At 38.9% G+C, this 19,977-nt stretch overlaps 2 protein-coding genes across 3 annotated transcripts; both read left to right on the forward strand.

The window, feature by feature from the left end:
• The first annotated feature begins 306 nt into the window (after nt 1-306).
• gsx1 (GS homeobox 1) lies at nt 307-2,045 on the forward strand. Its single transcript, XM_067439902.1, has 2 exons — nt 307-1,086; nt 1,200-2,045. The coding sequence occupies exons 1-2, from the start codon at nt 708-710 to the stop codon at nt 1,550-1,552; spliced, it is 732 nt and encodes a 243-aa protein (XP_067296003.1). The 5' UTR covers nt 307-707; the 3' UTR covers nt 1,553-2,045.
• A 7,677-nt stretch (nt 2,046-9,722) lies between these two features.
• Nucleotides 9,723-19,558, forward strand: abhd10a (abhydrolase domain containing 10, depalmitoylase a). Of its 2 annotated transcripts, none has more exons than XM_067437679.1 (5): nt 9,723-9,896; nt 10,445-10,628; nt 14,524-14,635; nt 14,912-15,049; nt 17,515-19,558. In XM_067437679.1, the coding sequence occupies exons 1-5, from the start codon at nt 9,812-9,814 to the stop codon at nt 17,854-17,856; spliced, it is 861 nt and encodes a 286-aa protein (XP_067293780.1). In that variant the 5' UTR covers nt 9,723-9,811; the 3' UTR covers nt 17,857-19,558. The 2 variants fall into 2 exon arrangements, with proteins under 2 accessions (XP_067293780.1, XP_067293781.1); XM_067437680.1 differs by lacking the exon at nt 9,723-9,896 and adding an exon at nt 10,012-10,199.
• Nucleotides 19,559-19,977: the final 419 nt, after the last annotated feature.

Consider the following 19,977-nt stretch of genomic DNA (forward strand, 5'->3'; position numbering starts at 1 on the left):
CCAAATGAAAATATATGAATTAGAATTTTTGCTTTGTAAAGTAAAAGTCCAGTTTTAAAAACAAAACTTTTATCATGTTTTGTCAGCTGCGTTCTATATCCACAACTAAATAGACGCAATCTCGTTTTTAGAATACCCCTCAGAAACAAGTCCTATAATTGTTATAATTCTTAATGCTGATGGGCTGAGTTGCAGGTGGAACCGGGCCGATGAGCCTCGTGACGCACGTCATATGCACCGAATGCCTAATGAGTTCACGCCGAACAAATGACGAGCCTCTTTGAATGAAATTAATTAAAAGAGCAATAGTGTCCATGTGATCGCGTGAGAAAGAAAATAAAGTTTAAAACGACACTAAAGAGTAATAGTATAAAACGAGGGGCATTTTTAAAGGGAGAAGGGGCAGTACCGCCTCTTGCAGTGTGGGTGGGGCTGACAAGAATAGACTACATTATGCAGTTCATTTAGTTAACAAGTGAAATAATAGGGAAGCGTGCAGAGTGAATGCCGAGAGAAAAGGCACAAAACCCTATTGAGAGCTCTCGGCGTAACCGTCACATGGGCGAACTGGCTCTCCAACTATTTAAGCAGGAACACTTTCTCTTCAGCACCATTCTGCCATCCAGCCTTAGGTACAGATCCAGGTACGAGACTGACAGCGAGAAACTTTTGAAAACTCTTAGGTGAAGAGACGCAGGGCTGCCAAGATGCCGAGATCTTTTCTTGTGGATTCCTTGATTTTGAGGGAGAGCAGCGAAAAAGGAACCGAGAACAGCCCGCCGTTATTCCCTTACGCGGTGCATCCGGCGCATCCTCTGCATGGCCTCTCCGCCGGCTCCTGCCACTCTCGAAAAGCGGGATTGCTGTGCTTTTGCCCGCTGTGCGTCACATCCCAGCTCCACCCGTCGCCTCCAGCGTTACCTCTCCTCAAGGCTTCCTTCCCTGCCTTCGGCTCTCAGTACTGTCACACCGCGCTATCCAGACAGCACTCCGCTTCTGGCGGCGTAAATCTCAACAGCGGCTCGGGGTTATACCAAGCCACATATCCGGTTCCAGATCCGCGACAGTTCCACTGCATATCCATAGGTAAGTTGCGTCAGTCGTAGCATCATAAAAAGTCAACTTTTGTAAATTCTTTTCTGTTTTAATGTCACCCAAATCAACAACTTTAATTGAACTTGCTTTATTCTTCTCAACAGAAAATAACAGCAGTCAACTGCAGAGCAGCAAGCGCATGCGCACTGCGTTCACCAGCACGCAACTCCTGGAGTTGGAAAGGGAGTTCACCTCCAACATGTACCTTTCGAGACTTCGGCGCATAGAGATCGCAACTTACCTCAATCTGTCCGAGAAGCAAGTCAAGATCTGGTTCCAGAACCGCCGCGTCAAGCACAAAAAAGAAGGCAAAAGCGGCTCCCACAGGACGGGCGCGCACAACTGCAAGTGCTCGTCGTCCCTGTCCTCCACCCGGTGCTCCGAGGAAGAGGACGACCTTCCCATGTCACCCCCGACGTCAGAAAAAGAGGACGCAGATCTGTCCGTTAGCCCGTGAACTCTTTGCGCATTGCTCGTGACCGCCACCTCAACAGACTCTGTGCGCCACTGACTCCAGTGGGATCCTGAATGCAGCCAAAAAGCGACGCGCGCGCCGTCACCTGTACATAGCGAGAAAGAAGAAGAAGAAAAAAGAAGAAGAAGAAACTTTATATATGTTCGGGGTCTATGTATCCCTTTAATGTTGTATATTTGTATACATGTTCTATGTTTGTAGTTTTTTCTGAAAACAACTTAAGCCCGTAGTTTCGCATCCAAATACATTTCCTGTCACCAAAAGATTTTAAAATCAGTCCAAAATGAACAAAGCTGACTGACTTTTTCATTTGTATTTGTATTATTTTTTAGAAGATATCCAGAACTGTTGCTTTGTTTGTATGGATGGTGAGTACAGGGTAGCTTTAAGCACATTTTGGGGACAGAATGGAAATATGGGATGTATCTGATGTATACGTCACTTCAGTGACAGAATTTGTTGTACTTTTATTGTAATGAGAATATTTATTTATTTAAAAAAATCTTAATGCTGAAAATAAAGAATATTTCTTAGTTACACAATGTGGTCTCGTATCATATTATCCAATACAACACACACGCTGGGTGAACCTATCATATTCAATTAAAAGTGACTCATTACTTTTCCCCCTTCTTTCTAATGACTGATCATTCTAGAGATTATAAGGCTCTATTTTCTTTCTTCAGATTTTAATAATATTCTGCTTAAACTTCCTCATTTTAGCGTCAGACAGAAACTTTCTCTAACGTGTGACAATTGGAAAAGTGTAAGTCCGAGATAATATATTGGAAGTCCTGCGTGCATCTTCGTGCAATATTGAATACAATCAGTAACAAACAAAGCACGTCTCCGCAAAAATAAGCAAACATATGCTTAATCATGATTGCAAGAATGTGGCACTTTAAAAATGCCATATGGGACTGCGGTGATTATTCAGGGGAAAGTATCCATTAAAACATGCCCATACAGGATTGTAATGTTCTGCAGTTTAAAATGGATTTATTTTATATATAGCATCATGTATGTTTTCATAGAAAGTCTTCGCCAAGCGAAGTAAACCTTAAGGCGTAGGCTAATTGAATGCTCACCAAGAAGACTAGCGCGTGTGGAGCGCGCGCCAACAAATTAAAAAAAAAAACATTTATAATGTCTTTAAAGGGACGTGTCTGTGCTAGTCTGTCATAGATGGCCGTGTTGAAGTTACGATAACAACTGATAAAAGATTTGGCGTTTTAAAACACTGAGAGTTTGGGTGCGCGGTGAGTCTAAATCACAGGATCACCGCGCTCCTCTCTTTACAACTCAAGTGCATCGGGATCGATCTCCGTCAAGAAGTCCAAAGAGACGCGTATTCATCGGGTTCCCTGTGGCATTCCCTGGGGACGCAGCTGAAAGCGCCTGGTGTCCCCCAGGCGCGGGGCCTCTCCGTTAAACACTGAGCCCTTTAGCGCACGGTTCTTAACAGTCTCGTGAGAGCGGGTTAATAAAACCCAAAGTAGTGTATTAATACTCAGACAATAATGCGCAAATGAATAAAATATGCGAGTCAACGAGACAGATTAATCGATGTTTGTATTTAAATTTATTTAAAAGGGTCTAAGCGGACACTTGGTGACGATGATAGTGATTAGTGTGTGTGCTTGTTGCGTTTAATAAAACGATCCTTTCAAAACTTGTATATCCTAATTTGTTCTTTGTAATAAAATGCCCTTTTATGCACAATGTCTCCAAAATAAATGTCATTGGTGTCGACAGCAGAAACTGCAATGCTAAAAAAATATCATGCAGGTTCTGTGAAAAATAATATATATATATATATATATATATATATATATATATATATATATATATATATATATATATATATATATATATATATATATATATATATATATATATATATATAATGTAGGCCTATACGTAAAAAAGGCAATTTCCCATGTATTTGTATTTTTCATCTTCTTCATGCGCACCAGAGCTCAGATTACATTTTTTTTTAGCAAAGCGCATTCTTGGATGCAGGACTCGACGCGCCCCGCTCCATTATACCATGGCGCTTTAAATCTTCATTTCAATAATTGAATTGGTTTTAAATGTTATTTCCTTTGCTGGGAATTTATCATCAGCTATCGGTGTCAACAAAGGCTCTGGTAAGATCGGGCACATTTACTAAATTATTCCAGTCATTGTGTCTTCTTGGAAACGCTCGTTTAATTGTTCACTTAAACATTTTAACAAAACTCTAATATTTGCATTTGTGAAGATATAGGATTAGGCCATTTTGTTAATTGCACCATACAGTCTCATTTTGCACCGTGCGTTCTCTGCAAAGCGCCCTTTATCCGTTCAATAGCCCGGGGGTATGCGCGCCCTGGGGGTGTTTTAAGCCTGCATGGTGCTCCAAATTCTCAATTTATTTATTCTTAATTTTGCGCCGATCAATTCATTGAAGCAAAAAGGGCTACAGTGTCTTTTTAGGGGAAGAAAGGCGAATTGTTGACGTGACCCTGACAGGGGCTGCTGAGAGGGCTTGCCTGACGCTCGAGGGCCGCTTGAGTCAACAGACCCCCATCTAGCAGACTCGCCCTTGTCTTTCTTCCAACTAATTTTTCATTTACGGCTTTTCTTAGACTTGTCTCTTATCTATCAGATTAAAAGAGCAGCTTGTAACAAATCAGTCTGCCCGATTTACAAGAGCATTAAAAGCGGACAAAAGAGGCAGGCCGTCAGTACCTGAGTCTGGTAGACGGTGAGGCGCTGCAGCTGATTCGATGAGTTGAAAATGCGCACGAAACAAAATACTTGAATCCTGAAAAAGAGCCTTTGTATGTTTCTTTAGAAATCAAGCAATTCTGCATGACAAAGGACAATTAATAAGCCGTCTTTTCACGACCAGCAGCTGGTTTCCCTGTCAAGGAAAGTTGGAAAAAATTCGGACTGAATGCGCGCAAAAGCCCTTTGCGCGCAGACAGCTACCCAAGGTGACCCATTTGGCACAGTTAAAATAAGCAGGCTGAGGCAAAAGCGAGGGAACTGTCAAAAACATTTAAGCTGGAATATCTTGAAATTGCAAATCCCTTTATGTGGAGGGACGCTGCCGATCTGGGTTAGACGTACAATGGAGGTGGTTAAGTTGGAGAGGCTTTGGAAACGGACACGTGGCCTCTCAATGAGAGCTTCTTGGGAATCGCGTGGCTCGCAGCGCGTCTACAAACTTTAAACGAGCTTTAAACTGGACGTTTTTCTCACATTCTAAAAGCACAATTTAACTAGTTAAAAATTAAAAATTAAATTAAATTAAAAATTAAATATAATATGTCAACGTTAATAAATGTAAATTAAATGCTTAATCCCCACGTGGCTCCCTTCATCATGGTCCTTGTAAAAATCTATACTTTGATGTTTTTTTATATATACAATAAATCCCATGAAGTGAGGAGTTTAAACAAAACTCGTACTTTTAATTCAACATCAGTTATTTGGGTGTAAAATAGTTTAAAAAATAAAAATGAGATTTTCTTACTGGAAAGTTTCTGGGTGCGGAACGTTTTAGCTAGGAACATTTCGAAGGGTTTTTATGCATATACAGTCCATTTTCAACGATAATCAGCCTTTGTTTTTCTTTACTTTTGCTTTATATGATATCTCTTTGGAATAACTTTTGAAATAAAGCTATCGAGAACAAATGGGCATACATTATGTTTTAGGAAACAATAAGAGCATTTTTGTTTATCAGCAGCTTATCGTTATTTTATCCACGTTTGCGCATGCCGAACTAAAAATCATTAAAAATAAAATAAAAACAACAACAACAACAAACATTCCCAGCACAAACATAGATGCCACGGTCTCACGACGAAAAAGACAAGAGCGTGACAGACTTAATACAGAGCTTGGCATTTGAACTTAAAATGAATTCAGGGAGCGTTTTACTCAGTATCACGCAGTTTGATGTTGTTCATGCAGAATTGAATCACTCCATATCACAGAGACAATGCGAGGGAGAGAGTCTGCACCTGCAATGTCAAGAGGTCGACAAATAATGAACAGGGCTGACTTAGAACTGCGCTTTCAAGTGTTAACTCTTGTAAACTGATATAAAGAGACAAGACATACAATAATGCAAAGGGGAAAAACACTCGCGTATCCGCCTGTATGTTTTCAGCGGCGCTTTCCAAACTTTCACAGCCTTCTAAATTCTCTTTTTGATTGAATTTTGCACAGTTAAACAGTTCCAGCCACCTCCTACCCCCGGTGCCATTGATGTCTTTCTGACCTGATAAAATGCGCTTGGCTGCCGTCAAATGGGCCAGCTTTGCCTGTTCACATTTAAATATGGGAATTAGTCATGAGCCCTGTCACAAGCAGCAGAAATTGCTAAATTGTTGGCCTCTTTTCAGCGACGAGAGCGCTGGGGTCTGCATTCATTAGATTGAATTTAGCGTCGAGGTGAGAGACCTCTGTGGCTGTCTTTTACCGGGATGTCATAACAAGGAATCGTTCTGGAAATGAGGGGGCGTGCACGCGCAAAAGCGAAGAGGAGGGGGTCGTCGTCGTCATCGGGTCATGTTTTTTTTTTTTTTTTTTTTTGAAGATGCATCATTTCGGTTTGAAGCGGATTCTGTCATTTAGTTAAACAAATCATCTCACAAACACTTCTGAGGGTGGACACAGTGTATTAGCGAGGCATGGAAACACAATTAATGTAGCTCATGTCACTTTCAAGAGCTTTTGATAGCCTACCGACAGTTAGATATCATCCACTAAATCCTAGCAACCACATTTTTTATGACAAAATGTAGCCTATATTCAGAATTGCAGATCGCCACATGTCACGGTCAGCCACTCCAGAAAATTCTCTCTCCATTACGAACCGTCCCCGGGTTTATAAAGTTACTTTTGCAACTATTAAAAAAAAAAAAAAACATTAATATGGGATATTCTTCAGACTTACCCCTTTTAACCTTTAAAGTCTACGTCATTATATCCTTTTTGTTTTGTTTCATGATAGGAAGTTTCTAGTTGTATTGTACTTTCGAATAACTATAGCAACTTTGGCGGAAAATATGATTAGTCATAGTCATACCGAGGCATAAAGGTCCGTCTCTCCTCTCCTGCTGACTGCCATTCATAAAACCACAGGGTAAACAACCATTTCAAACTTCACTTGCATGTAGACATTAAGTGTTTCTATAGGCTATAGATAGAAGTATAAACTTAATTCAGGTATTTATAGATAATGATTCTAACTTCTAGCATCATGTTTTGAGCCTCATTAATGAATGAGCATGCAATACCTATAGCCTAAATGTAGCCTATATATCTGCCAAACACTATATTTCTAGTAGGGAAATAAAGTGAAAGAATTACTTGAGCGTTAATAGGCTGCCTTGCAGTGGCCAGTCTGTCCTGCTCAAGCGAGTGATGAGCGTTTGCTGATGCAGTGGAGTTACAGCGTCACCTGATGGTGAACACAAACGTTACATTCTGTGAACAAGCTGCACAAAAACACGTTTCAATTAGTTAAGCAGATCTATCTATCTATCTATCTATCTATCTATCTATCTATCTATCTATCTATCTATCTATCTATCTATCTATCTATCTATCTATCTATCTATCTATCTATCTATCTATCTATCTATCTATCTATCTATCTATCTATCTATCTATCTATCTATCTATCTATCTATCTATCTATCTATCTATCTATCTATCTATCTATCTATCTATCTATCTATCTATCGTCTGTTAGTCATATTTTTTTATTTAAGATTGTCCATAACTTTGTTGAGTCAATTATGTTACAACGTAGATAGTTCTAATTTGATACCAAGACTGACCCGTGTTATACTAAATCTTACAGTTTTTTCTCTATTGCTTTGACCATTTTTTCCGAAACAGTAATACAATTCTCTAAACTGTAAGTTAAATTGTCACAACTGTTTGCTGGAACATCAGAACTCTATTGCATGTCTGCAAAATGTTACTCACCCAAAACATTTGATTCATGCTTTAAAACCTAGTTTTTGTGTCATTGAATTGCCCAATCCCACCAAAAATGTGTTAGATGTTTTGCACCATGGAAATACTTGTTATGCACTATATATATATATATATCAGTTTTGTGGATCACACTGAGCTTTTTACTGTAAATTCAGATTCTGACAGTAGGTAAAATGTGGAAAGTTAATGCTTGCTGTGTTACACAAAAAGGAAAATATACATTTGTATTTATACAGTACATTTTTGTAGAAATGTGTATATGTAACCTGAAAATGCTTGTTATTTTTTACACACTCTACATCTCCCCACAACACCACCTCACATACTTTTGTGTTTTCCTATTGCGCTTCCATGGCCAGCAACGGAGAAGTTTTCGGTTATGTGTAACATATTTCTACAAAACTAAATGTACAATATGAATATATTCACATTCCATTCCCAATCCGTTGGGTTTAATGTGGCCCACATTTTCAGCTGTAACAGCTTCAACACTTCTGGGGAGGCTTTTCACAAGGTTTAGGAGTGTGTTTATAATTTTGACCTTTCTTCTATAATTACAATTGTAAGGTCTTCTGCTCATCCATGTCTTTATGGACCTTGCTTTTGCACTGGTGCACAGTCATGTTGGAACAGGAAGGGGCCATCCCCAAACTGTTACCACAAAGCTGGCAGCATGAAATTGTCAAAAATGTTTTGCTATGTTGAAGCATTAAGAGTTCCTTTCACTGGAACTAAGGGGCCAAGCCCAACCCCTGAAAATCAACCCCACACCATAATAATCCCCCCTCCACCAAACTGTACACGTGGAACAATGCAGTCAGGCAAGTACCGTTCTCCTGGCAACCACCAAACCCAGTCTCGTCCATCGGATTAACAGGCAGAGAAGTGTGATTGGTCTCTCTAGAGTCCAGTTGCGGCGTGCTTTATACTGCTGCATCCGACACTTTGCATTTCACTTGGTGATGTAAGGCTTGGATGAGCTCCACGGCCATGGAAACCCATTCCATGAAGCTCTTTACACACTGTTCTTGAGCTAATGTAAAGGCCACACAAAGTTTGGAGGTCTGTAGCTATTGACTCTGCAGAAAGTTGGTGACCTCTGTGCACTGTGATCCTCAGCATGCGCTGACCCCCCTTTGTGATTTTTACATGGCCTACCACTTCGTGGCTGGATGGCTGTTGTTCCCAATTGTTTCCACTTTGTTATAATACCACTAACAGTTGACCGTGGAGTATTAAGTAGTGAGGACATTTCACGAATGGTCTCATTGCACAGGTGGCAACTATCAAGTTACCACGCTTGAACAAAAACAATGGGATTTTCATTCACCCATCAATTTTTAGGTTTCAGGATTTTTTTAAACCAGACTTTGTATAAAGATGATTATCAGCTTATGAAATATATAATGGAATGAATTGCTATACCATTTTATTTTATGCAACATGTGGGTAAAATGGCCGTACATGGGTTTTCCAATTCAATGCAATGTATCTATACACTGTGACTGGATCTTATTTGCATATTAATGTGTTCTTGGAGCAACATGTAATGAAAAAAATATGTGTAATAATTGGAGTAATAGTTGGCAACATTTTCATAATAATATCTAATATTGATATGTAATTTCTTACCCTATTCAATTGTCTCCTAAAATGCCTGATGGACATGCTGTGAGTCTCGCTGTCCCGCTGTTTTGTAACAGAAAGACATATTTTGATTAGAAACCCCATAACATTTTCCTGATATGTTTATTTATAACTAACAATTCGAAAATTTGTCAGCTTTAAATAATATTTACAAAATACTAGGCCTATATTTCCATAAGTAAATTTATATAATTATAATTATATAAATTTGATAATTCGGTTATTTTTAAATGTCAAGTAAAAGAACCTCTAAACATTTGGTATTTTTGAAAAACCCTGAATGTGCTCTTTATATGACATCCAGATTATGTCCTCGTACGAGGACAGTGGCACCCAGGAGGATAATATGGGAGGTGAGGGGTGGGGAGAATACTATGGAAGTCATTAGGGCCCATCATCAATCATGCCATCCACTGTTTGGCTACCGACATTCTTCAAAATATCTTCCTTTATAATGCAGCCGTGTTTGTGTTGCAGTGGCGCTCCACGGCAGCAGGCGGCAGTGATTTGCAGTCGGGTCTCCGTCTACTTCAGGACACTATTCAGACTGGATTCTTGTGTCACCCTCTCCGCAGAAAGCGGGGCAGTATGGCGTCAACTGTGCTCAGAAATTGCTCAAAGCTTCTTAAAATAAACGTCCGGAAATGCACCATTCTCCCGCACGCGTCTACGGGTAAGCAGAGTCCTTACGAAACGTGATTATGCAAGAACTTCGATGTGTTGAGGCCAGGGGGCGTAGATGTCGGAGGTGTGGCCATCATGCTCAGTAAAGCACAGCTGCACAGGCGATAACATTATGATGTTTTGATGTAACTCACAGTTATCGATTTCGTAATTTAAGTTCAAACTCAGCTAAATTAAAGCGATATCAAGGCGGAAGAGTGCAATCCTGCATTTGAGATGGCAGCTGAAACCCCGGAGGAGAAATCATTCGTGTTTGGTGTCCTATCTAAGCGCCACCAACGACAAATAACAAGTTAATTCGTTTTGTTGTTGCTGAAATAAAGGGAGAGAAAGTGATATATACACACAGAGCAAGACTATATATATATATATATATATATATAGAGAGAGAGAGAGAGAGAGAGAGAGAGAGAGAGAGAGAGAGAGAGAGAGAGAGAGAGAGCGGAAGCACACTTCTGTTTGTTAGGTATACTTTGCTTTCAGGTTTTAATTCTGCATTTTGAATAAAATTGCACATTGCATTTTCCTTTGTTTTAGGTGTTCGACACAAGTCCACAATTCAATATGCCACACGGCCTGATCTGCCAAAGCTGGCCTACAGGAAACTGAAAGGGAAGAGTCCTGGAGTGGTTTTCCTGCCTGGTTTTGCCTCACACATGGGTGGACAGAAAGCAGAAGCATTAGAGGAGTTCTGCAAGTCTTTGGGTCACTCATACCTCAGGTATCTCACTAGGATGGACATTCTGAATTAATACAATTCAGGGCTCTACGCTAACTTTTTTCTTGAGGAGCACTTGTGCTCCTAATTAAAAAAAATTAGGAGCACATTCAAAAATTTAGGAGCACATTCTAATCCATCAAACACATTCCAATTATAACTTTCCCATTACAGGACGATATTTGTCCTTTAATGTCCAGGGGAATTTTTACCATTATAAGAGCAATGTTTTCTAATCTTATTAAATGTATGCATCATCTGTCAATTTCTTAAATTCAACATAATTCTGACATAATATTATCATTAACTTCTGAGCGTACAGCACAAATACACACACACACACACACACACACACACACAAAAACAGAACTGGACTTCATACAATCAAACACCTATGCATTTAATGCATTAATGCATGGGTTAATGTTGTATGAATGTTTTACATATACGTTTTTGAATTTAGAAATATGTACAAATTAAACTTTAAAAGTTTAATATTTTAAATAAAAAGTCCATGCAATGTATAAATATGAAAATAAAACCGCCAGTAGGTGGCGGCAAGTCATTCAGTCAATAGTTCAAAACTAGTAGTGGGAAGTTCGGATCATTTTACTGACTCGGATCTTTGAGTCTCGTTCAGCAAAATGAACGAATCTTTTTTCGAGTCATTTTGAGTCATTTCGTTCATTTCACCAAAATGACGTTAAATAGCCCAACACATCTAGTACTTATGAAAATGTTGATTACATTTTAAAACTACATACAAATAAACTATAGGGTACAGCAACCAAAGCCAAATTATAAGAAACTGAAATGTTTAATTAATTGATTAGTTGTTGGGTCAGGCTATTGCAGTTTCTCTGTTAGTTCACCTCACCTCCTGATCCAAAACATTCTTTCTCTTGCAACTTCATATTTATCACGTTTGTTTTCCGCCTCTCGTGTCTTCGAGCTCCTCGAGACGTTAGCTGTCGACTCGTCTGTGTCTGACTCTGATCAGATCTGGGGGCTGGGCCGCCCGGACCGTGCGTGACACAGGTCCGGAAACAAAAATGATTAGTTCTTACGAGTCTTTCGGGTTTGAGTCTTTCGTTCTTCCTGTTAGTCCCATAGAGTCTATGCTTTCAATAACGGAAACAGAAAAGATTAGTTCTTTTGATCGAGTCTCGGGTTTGAGTCGTTCGTTCTTTTGTCACGTGACTTGTCACCGTATAGAACACAAGTTCACAACCTTTTTAGTAAAAAGCACGTAGTTATTTATTTTATTTTTTATATTATTCTCAGTTAATATCAGACATATACAAATATGGGAAATATATTGACTATTCAAGTGTAACATCACAAATTCAATTAGACTAATTTTGAATCAACTGTGGGTGGGTGTGTATATATATATATATATATATATACATACACACACACACACACACACACACACACACAGCATGTGACTGAAAGCAAGAACGAAAGACTCAAACTCGAGACTCAAAAGAACTAATCTTTTCTGTTTCCGTTACTGACAGCATAGACTCGATGGGACTAACAGGAAGAACGAAAGACTCAAACCCGAGACTCGATCAAAAGAACTAATCTTTTCTGTTTCCTTTACTGACAGCATAGACTCTATGGGACTAACAGGAAGAACGAAAGACTCAAACCCGAGACTCGATCAAAAGAACTAATCTTTTCTGTTTCCGTTACTGACAGCATAGACTATATGGGACTAACAGGAAGAACGAAAGACTCAAACCCGAGACTCAAAAGAACTAATCATTCGGAGATTCAGAGCTGATTCAGAGGCCATATGTTGCGTAATGCGCATGCGCGGTCAACACAAAATGAACGAATCACTATCTGAGACAACTCGGTAGTCCCGAGTCATAATAAAGATTCGTTCAAAATGAACGAATCGTTCATGAACGACACATCACTATTCAAAACACAAGATTCATTTGAATCGAATCGCTTGGAGATGCGAATCAGTTCTGGTGTGGCTTTGATTTTCACATGTTGTGGCTAAAACATTGTTACTTAATATCAACTTGTCTATTGGATTTTTGTACGAGATCAGTAACACACATGCAATCATGCCAAAACTCGGAGCTATAGCAAGCCGTAACTTTTGGCGCTCTGGCGCTTCATAAACTTCATAAACAGAACCGCATGCGTCTCGCGGAAGAACATTGCTACCGGATCTACTTCTCTCTGTTTGTGGTGAGTCATGCAGATATTGTGCTAATCCACAGCGGGAATAATTTATTTTGTGTGTACAGTGATTCAGAATAAGACGACAACCTGGTTTGGAGAAAATCTTCATGATATACTTGCTCATTATTTAGTATTTTTTTAAACAGCATGTGTGATAAAGATTAACTCAAGGGCTTTTGTAAATGTATTATTAATACATTATTGTTTGATGGCATTTATGCCCCAAGCATCAACTATTTTATGAGCGTGTTTTTGATAATCCAAATGTGGCATTTCCAGTTCATTTTGATTTGGCTGTAAATCAACAGCGCGAGGCGCCTGGTAAAGTGCGCAACTGCGCATGGCTGCGTCATCACACACGTTTCACTTTGTAAACAATTTTTGTTTGAGGTGTAGTCCGTCGCACACGTTTTTGCACTTCTTCTGCTGACTGAAGGCATGAAACGCAGTTGATTGCAGTAGGAAACGTAGCCTATCAGTTTCTCACTGTTGATTCACTCAGTGTTGTAGTTTTTATTCTGATTGTATTACACATCCATTCATGAGAATCGATCGGGTCACTCGCACCGGTGCGCCTAAATATTTTTTCACAGTCGCACACAGTAATTTTTAGCCGTAAATGCGCCCAAAATGGGCGTTATGTAGAGCCCTGCAATTGAGTAATCATTGATTGCGTAAAAAAAAAAAAAATTATATGGGGGGATCACAGATGCATGAAAATGACTAAAAACGCTGTATTCTGCTGCCAGGCCAGTAGTTGGCAGTGTCACTTTGTAAAAAAACACTAGCTACACGTCTATAGACTGAACATGTAATGCACATGAGGTCACCGCTTTTTACAAATTAGTTTTTTTGTAGTTTACACAATAACATTATCGTTTTAAAAAAAATTGTGTTTTCAGGCCCCGAAAGAGGTAGAATATGCATTTGACCAGATTGCTTATATGACCGTCTACTCGCCACCTACTGAACTAATGAGTAAACAATATGGGATGCGCTTTAGCCAGACAAGATTTATCTTTGGCGGCTGGAGACCCGAGTTTAGTTTTAAGATGAAAAATGTACCAAGCACAAAGTTCTCTCACCATTTCTGAGTTCTAAGAATTTGGCATGATCTTGCGGCTTTAAGATTTTGTCTATTAGATTGAAATATCTGAAAAATCCTATATATTTACCCTGCCATAGACGCTCCCCTCACTTACTCGTTTCATTTGCTCTGGAGGAATCTTGTTGCTGTTACAGAGCTTGAATTTTGGTGTGGGATTGCATGTATTGCACATAATTTTTACATTCCTACAGATTTTGTATTCACACCCAATGTTTCGTCCACGTAAAGCTGCCTCAGTACTAAATTGAGATCTTTTTTGCTGCCTATAGTGCTAAAACTACACTAAAAATACACACAAAAAAATGTCAAAATGCTGGTCTTGGCGAGCATCTGTAACGGTATATTGGATCCGTGTGTCAGGTCTTTAAGTGACAGACAAATTATGGGATAATGTTAAAAATATCTATATGGAAATTTGTATCAATGGCAAGATTGTGGCCTGTGAAAATGCTAAGTGTCTAAACCACTAGCCACAGTGGCAAAAAGTTACTGTCAAGCTCTGAGTATCAGTGTACAGTGTTTTCTTTATCCACCTTGACATTTTAATTTTAATCCTTCTGTGATACATTTTTCTTATTTTAGGTTTGACTATTCTGGTTGTGGGTCATCTGAAGGGGAAATGGGTAACTACAACATTGGTGCCTGGAAGAAGGATGTACTCTATGTGCTGGATGAACTAGTAGAAGGGCCTCAGGTGAGTGGATTAACAGCATCACCACATTGGAGAGTCTTAATTAATTGAATTGTACAGGAATCATTTATTGACAGATGTACTTCAGATCCTTGAATACAAATAAATCAAATTATATAAATAAACAAAGTGAAATCAGCCCTAGTATAGACTTTTGTATCCTTCATATAGTTTTTTCACTATTAAAAGGTTCTGAAAAGTGTCTGGAAGATGACGTTTTTTCTTCTTTTCCAACTCACACACAAATTGGTGATTTCTTGATTGTGTCACTTGCTCAAGATCCTGGTGGGCTCTAGCATGGGAGGATGGCTGATGTTGCTAGCCGCTCTTGCACGACCAGAGAAGACGGTTGCTTTAGTGGGCATCTCAATCGCTGCAGATCACTTTGTCACAGCCTACAATGCCCTACCAATGGAGGTGAGAAAAACGTACAAATTGTGTAGCATCACTATTACTCTAGAGCGCCTACTTTGTAGGCCTACCTGGAGGTTAGCATCACCTAGTTCCCTCAACAAAAAAAACCCAATGGCCTGGTTTCACAGAGAGATCTTAGAATAGGGCATTTAATTAGCTTTTATATATGTGCCTTAGAAAAAATATATATTTTGAGATCTGAGACTAGGCTTAAGCCTTGTCTGTGAAACCAAGGGGAATTTTTCCATTGGCTTTTGGATTAGTCGGTCTGAGAGAAGAGGATACAGAGGATAGGACTAGATGGAGGCCGATGATTCGCTGATGGTTCCCCTGAAGGGAACAGCCAAAAGAAGAAGAAGAAGAAGAAGATTGGCTTTTGGATTATTGCAGAAAATAAGCTCTGTGACCAACAAAAGTATATGCTTCTTACGCATTTTGTTCACCATGATAATCATCTCAAATTAACACAACTTTTATGTATTTTAAAGCCTAAATTCAATCGGCAGAAGTAGAAAAAAAATGGTCATTGACAATTCACAGTGGAAAATGTTTTTAAATGTGAAAGCGACTAGTGAGTAGATGAGTTAATCTGTTCGGCTGATAACGTTTAATGTTTTGAGGTAATGACAACCTCTGTAGTGGCATTTAGACACTTGTTAGCAACTGCCTTTTTCATGACAAGTTAAAGCTTTTAAAAATCACAAGGTCTTTCAACCTTTTCAACCTTCATAATATATTTTTTAAGACTCTTGTGATGATACATCGACTTACAATAGGTTGAATGACACGTCTGCCATAGCCTGATGGGGTCTGTATCGTTTTTAATCGTACTTTTAAACTTCGGGTTTCGGGTAGTAACCCGAGAACAAAAAGAACTACAAAATTCGACTGCTTTACGGCATATACATCACTTCCACCAACACCCACACTTCCTTAAATTCGGACGTGCGAGCCCAACTTTGTTCGTTGGATAATATAGTCATGTCCGAAGCAGCAGAGACAAATAAGAAAGAAAATGTTTTGTTGGAGGAAAGCAATAAGAGGAAACGAAAAAGTGATGGGATTAAAGGCAGGACGAGGATCTACATGTGACCAGCGTTTGCTCGTTGGCGTGAGCTGAAGGAGGCGTGCCCGACCGATGCTGTCCTGCTTATGGTGATTACCTAGCACTCAAACATTGAACTGAAGTATCATATAGATTCTGTAAAACGGTAACCAATAGACTACTATAATGACGCTGGCTTGTAAACGTGAGCATCGTGATTATTTGGCGTTTGAAAAAAATAAAACCCATGAAATGATATTCATATGACATGCTGAAACATGCCACTGACTGTAACGTAACCTGGGATGAAGACATTTCACACGCGACGCCAGAAGAACTCTGAACTCCTCCTGCAGTGTCCAGGGGAACTGTTAGTGCTGCACTAATCCGCGGGACGCCTTTATGAAGTTATTTGGCCCGCACCGCACCACTGTATATATTTTTACAACCCGCCCGCACCCGCGACCATTAAATAGACATACGGGGTCCGCGGGTTATGAGACGACCCACGCATCACTAGTTCAGGGCTATCAGGGTTGTCATGTCAACAAATGCACGCGCGATGGCATCCCCTGTTGTAGGATGACAGATCTTACGACAGTAGTTGAGGACATTATTTTTTCCAAACTGTAGGGGGACCCCGAGAGCAAAAGTAGCCAAGTGCGGCTTTAATAAAATAAATAACAAAATGTCCAATAAAGCTGTTCTGATTCACATATAATAACAGAATGAGTATGATATAGTAACTGAATGTTAATCAGCAGTCCAGAAATGCACTACATTTAGTGCTAGTCACTTTTTTGATGAAAACCAAGTGTAAAGTAATCTGTAATCTAACGACAAAGTTGCTACATTGATGTTTTTTATGTTGTAGAACAAAGTAGTGAATATTTTCTGCTGCTCACTATAGACTTTATTTCAGGTACTTAACCAAAAACCTATTAAAGGGGCCATGAACTGCATTGCTTTATAATGTTTCCTGTGGTGCACTTTTAACGTTTAACAATTTTTTTTATTTATAATTTAGAAATAAAAGGCAGTTTTCCTACCCTGATTAGATTTGACCTTAAATTTGACTGAAATTGAAACTGAATTTTGAATCGTTTAGGATATTTTACTCTCAAAGTTAACTAACTATGAAAAGTGTTGATTTATGACATTATATTAAGATGGTTGCATAAAAGGTTGCAGTGATGAGCATTGTAGCCGATCACAGACATGTTGAGTGCATGAATGCAGTGATTTCGTCATGGAAACCTGATTTCTGTGCTCTCACGAATGGTTTTCAATTTAAAATGAAACGAGAACATTTAAAAATATATATTATTAATAGGATTATTTTCTCAATTTTTGAGGAGGCAATGCCTCCCTTGCCTCCTTATAGGAAATGCTCCTGATCTATATGTTCTTTCCCTTTCATTAGACAAAGAAGGAGATAGAAGAACAGGGCTTTTGGAAATTTCCTACCAAGCACAATGAAGAGGGTTTCTACACTCTAAGCAGGGACTTTCTGAAGGAGGCGGAGAACCACTGCATACTCCAGAGCCCCATCCCTATTTCCTGCCCCGTTCGTCTGATTCACGGCCTCAAGGACTCTGACGTACCCTGGCACGTCTCCATGCAGGTTGCAGAGCGGGTCCTCAGCAATGATGTGGATGTCATCTTTCGCAAACATGGGCTTCATCGCATGTCAGAGAAAGATGATATTAAGCTTGTGGTGTACACGATTGATGACCTCATTGACAAATTGACCACGTTAGGGTGAAGAGAACAATATGAAAAATGGACCAATTGGGATGGGATAAGCAGTGTACACAGGTGTCAGGTTTCTGGTAAATGTCATAGTGACAGAAGACAAATTGATCGAAAGGGATGTCAACCAAAAGTGAAAATTCTAATTTCTTTTCAGAACCATAGGACTTCTTTTGTTCCACGGAACACTGTACAGTGACCAGGTGCTGCCATGCTCCGAAAAAATCTATTTGACTCATGTGCGCCATCCCTTCAAGTCACCTGAAGCCATACAATAGATTTTGTGTTTGTGTGAGCCCTTTCTAGTATCTCCCAAGTAGTAAATTCCTCATAACCCAATGCAATGTGCCAAGTTTGAATATGCACAAGCACTAATGAAATTTAAGAGCTTTGACAACAAGGCCTCATTTGTTAATATTAGTTAATGCATAAACTAACAACGAGCAATACATATTTTACAGCATCGATTAACTTGTTAGTTCACTGTGCAATAACTAATGCAAACAGATACATGCTGAGATTAATATTAACTAACATTAATAAAGGCTGTAGAAGTACTGTTCATTGTTAGTTCATGATGTTAACAAATGAAACCTCATTGTAAAGTGTAAACTTCACTTCAATTTCCCATCATTCTTATAACCTGTAAGGGCCTTTTTTAAGTTTTGCTAGCGTAACACCATCTTTAATTTCATTTGGTGAGGGTGTGGTTGGACAGTAGCTGAAAGTGTCTGTGCCTTGCATTTTAAGAGTCTTTTCCTTTAACGCCTTTTTTATTATTTCCAGTAGGACACACTTCTGAAGAACACTGTCATTTTCAAATGTTCATGCAAAAAGTGAATGGAATGGCTAGTTCTTTTAATATAACAAGGTATTAAGTTAATGGGACAGCATTTTGAATTACTGTGCACAGACAATGAAAAAAATACTAGTAGATCACTTTGTTGTGCTTTAGACCAGTGGTTCTCAAACCTGTCCTGGGGACCCCTCACCACTGCACATTTTGCATGTCTCCCTCATCAGACACCCAATTAAAATCTTAGAGTCTCTACTAATGAGCTGATGATTTGAATCAGGTGTGTTTGATGAGGGAGACATGCAAAATGTGTACTGGTTGGGGGTCCCCAGGACAGGTTTGAGAACCACTGCTTTAGACTACAAGATTGGTGAACAACACGGTAGTGTTATATAAATCCATTTATTTGGAATGGAAAAAAAGATTCACTGACCTTCGTGCTTCAACACCTGGTTTTTCGTCCTGCACTGATGCATCGTTAAAGAGCCTAATTTCTCTTCTGTTCTCCTTTTTATATATCTATATATACTCAAAAAATACTATATATTTTTTATCTCTTTGTTTGTTTGTTTTTACTGCCATCCGTGGTTTTATATTTGTTTGAGTATCCATGATAATGTGTTGGTGATTCTTCTAGTGACAGATTTGATGTCTTCCTTTTACCTCTGAATTTTTGGTGCGCTAATATATCCCCACAGATTACCACAAGTATTGTCACCCTTCTGTTTGTCAAAATTATACATTTATTTATTTATCTCATTTATTATGTGATAAAGCCAGATGCGTGATTATGTGATTACATGCAAGCCAGATTTCTGTTAGCTCATGTTATACAATTTAAAATGCAGCATATGTCATGTTTCCAAATATGTATAAAAATAGGTCTTTTCATTATTAAATTGGACAGTGTGAAACCGCAGCTTGTCTGTGGCATTTGTTTTTCTGTTTCTTGCTTGTTGCTTTAAATGTGTGATATATCCTAGTCAAAAACGTTGACTCTAATTTTGTGAATTCTCTACCTGTGCGCTGTACTTACTATTTTAGGGATTTGACCAAGTGATGTTTACCGTTAACAGGTTTTTGTAAGGCTTATGTTTATGGGTAGGTGTATCAGGTAAACCCTGTGTAATTTTTCCCTTTATGTCCCCACAAAGATGGCAATATTCAAAATCCTTGTGGGGACATTTGTTGGTCTCCATGAGGAAAACAGCTTATAAGTCATACTATGTGTTTTTTTGAAAATGTAAAACTGCAGAAAGTTTTCTGTAGGTTTAAGGAATAGAATATACATATCTATTAAATATTACCATAAAATGTAGAAAAATAATGTGTGTGGGG

The sequence above is a fragment of the Pseudorasbora parva genome, chromosome 3 (assembly GCF_024679245.1).
Source record: "Pseudorasbora parva isolate DD20220531a chromosome 3, ASM2467924v1, whole genome shotgun sequence".
Classification (NCBI taxonomy): domain Eukaryota; kingdom Metazoa; phylum Chordata; class Actinopteri; order Cypriniformes; family Gobionidae; genus Pseudorasbora; species Pseudorasbora parva.

Coding starts and splice junctions, on each gene's coding strand:
- gsx1 (XM_067439902.1), top strand. CDS start 708: ATGCCGAGATCTTTTCTTGTGGATTCCTTGATTTTGAGGGAGAGCAGC. Junction 1,087..1,199: donor GTTCCACTGCATATCCATAG/GTAAGTTGCGTC, acceptor TCTTCTCAACAG/AAAATAACAGCAGTCAACTG.
- abhd10a (XM_067437679.1), top strand. CDS start 9,812: ATGGCGTCAACTGTGCTCAGAAATTGCTCAAAGCTTCTTAAAATAAAC. Junction 9,897..10,444: donor TCTCCCGCACGCGTCTACGG/GTAAGCAGAGTC, acceptor CCTTTGTTTTAG/GTGTTCGACACAAGTCCACA. Junction 15,050..17,514: donor ACAATGCCCTACCAATGGAG/GTGAGAAAAACG, acceptor CCCTTTCATTAG/ACAAAGAAGGAGATAGAAGA.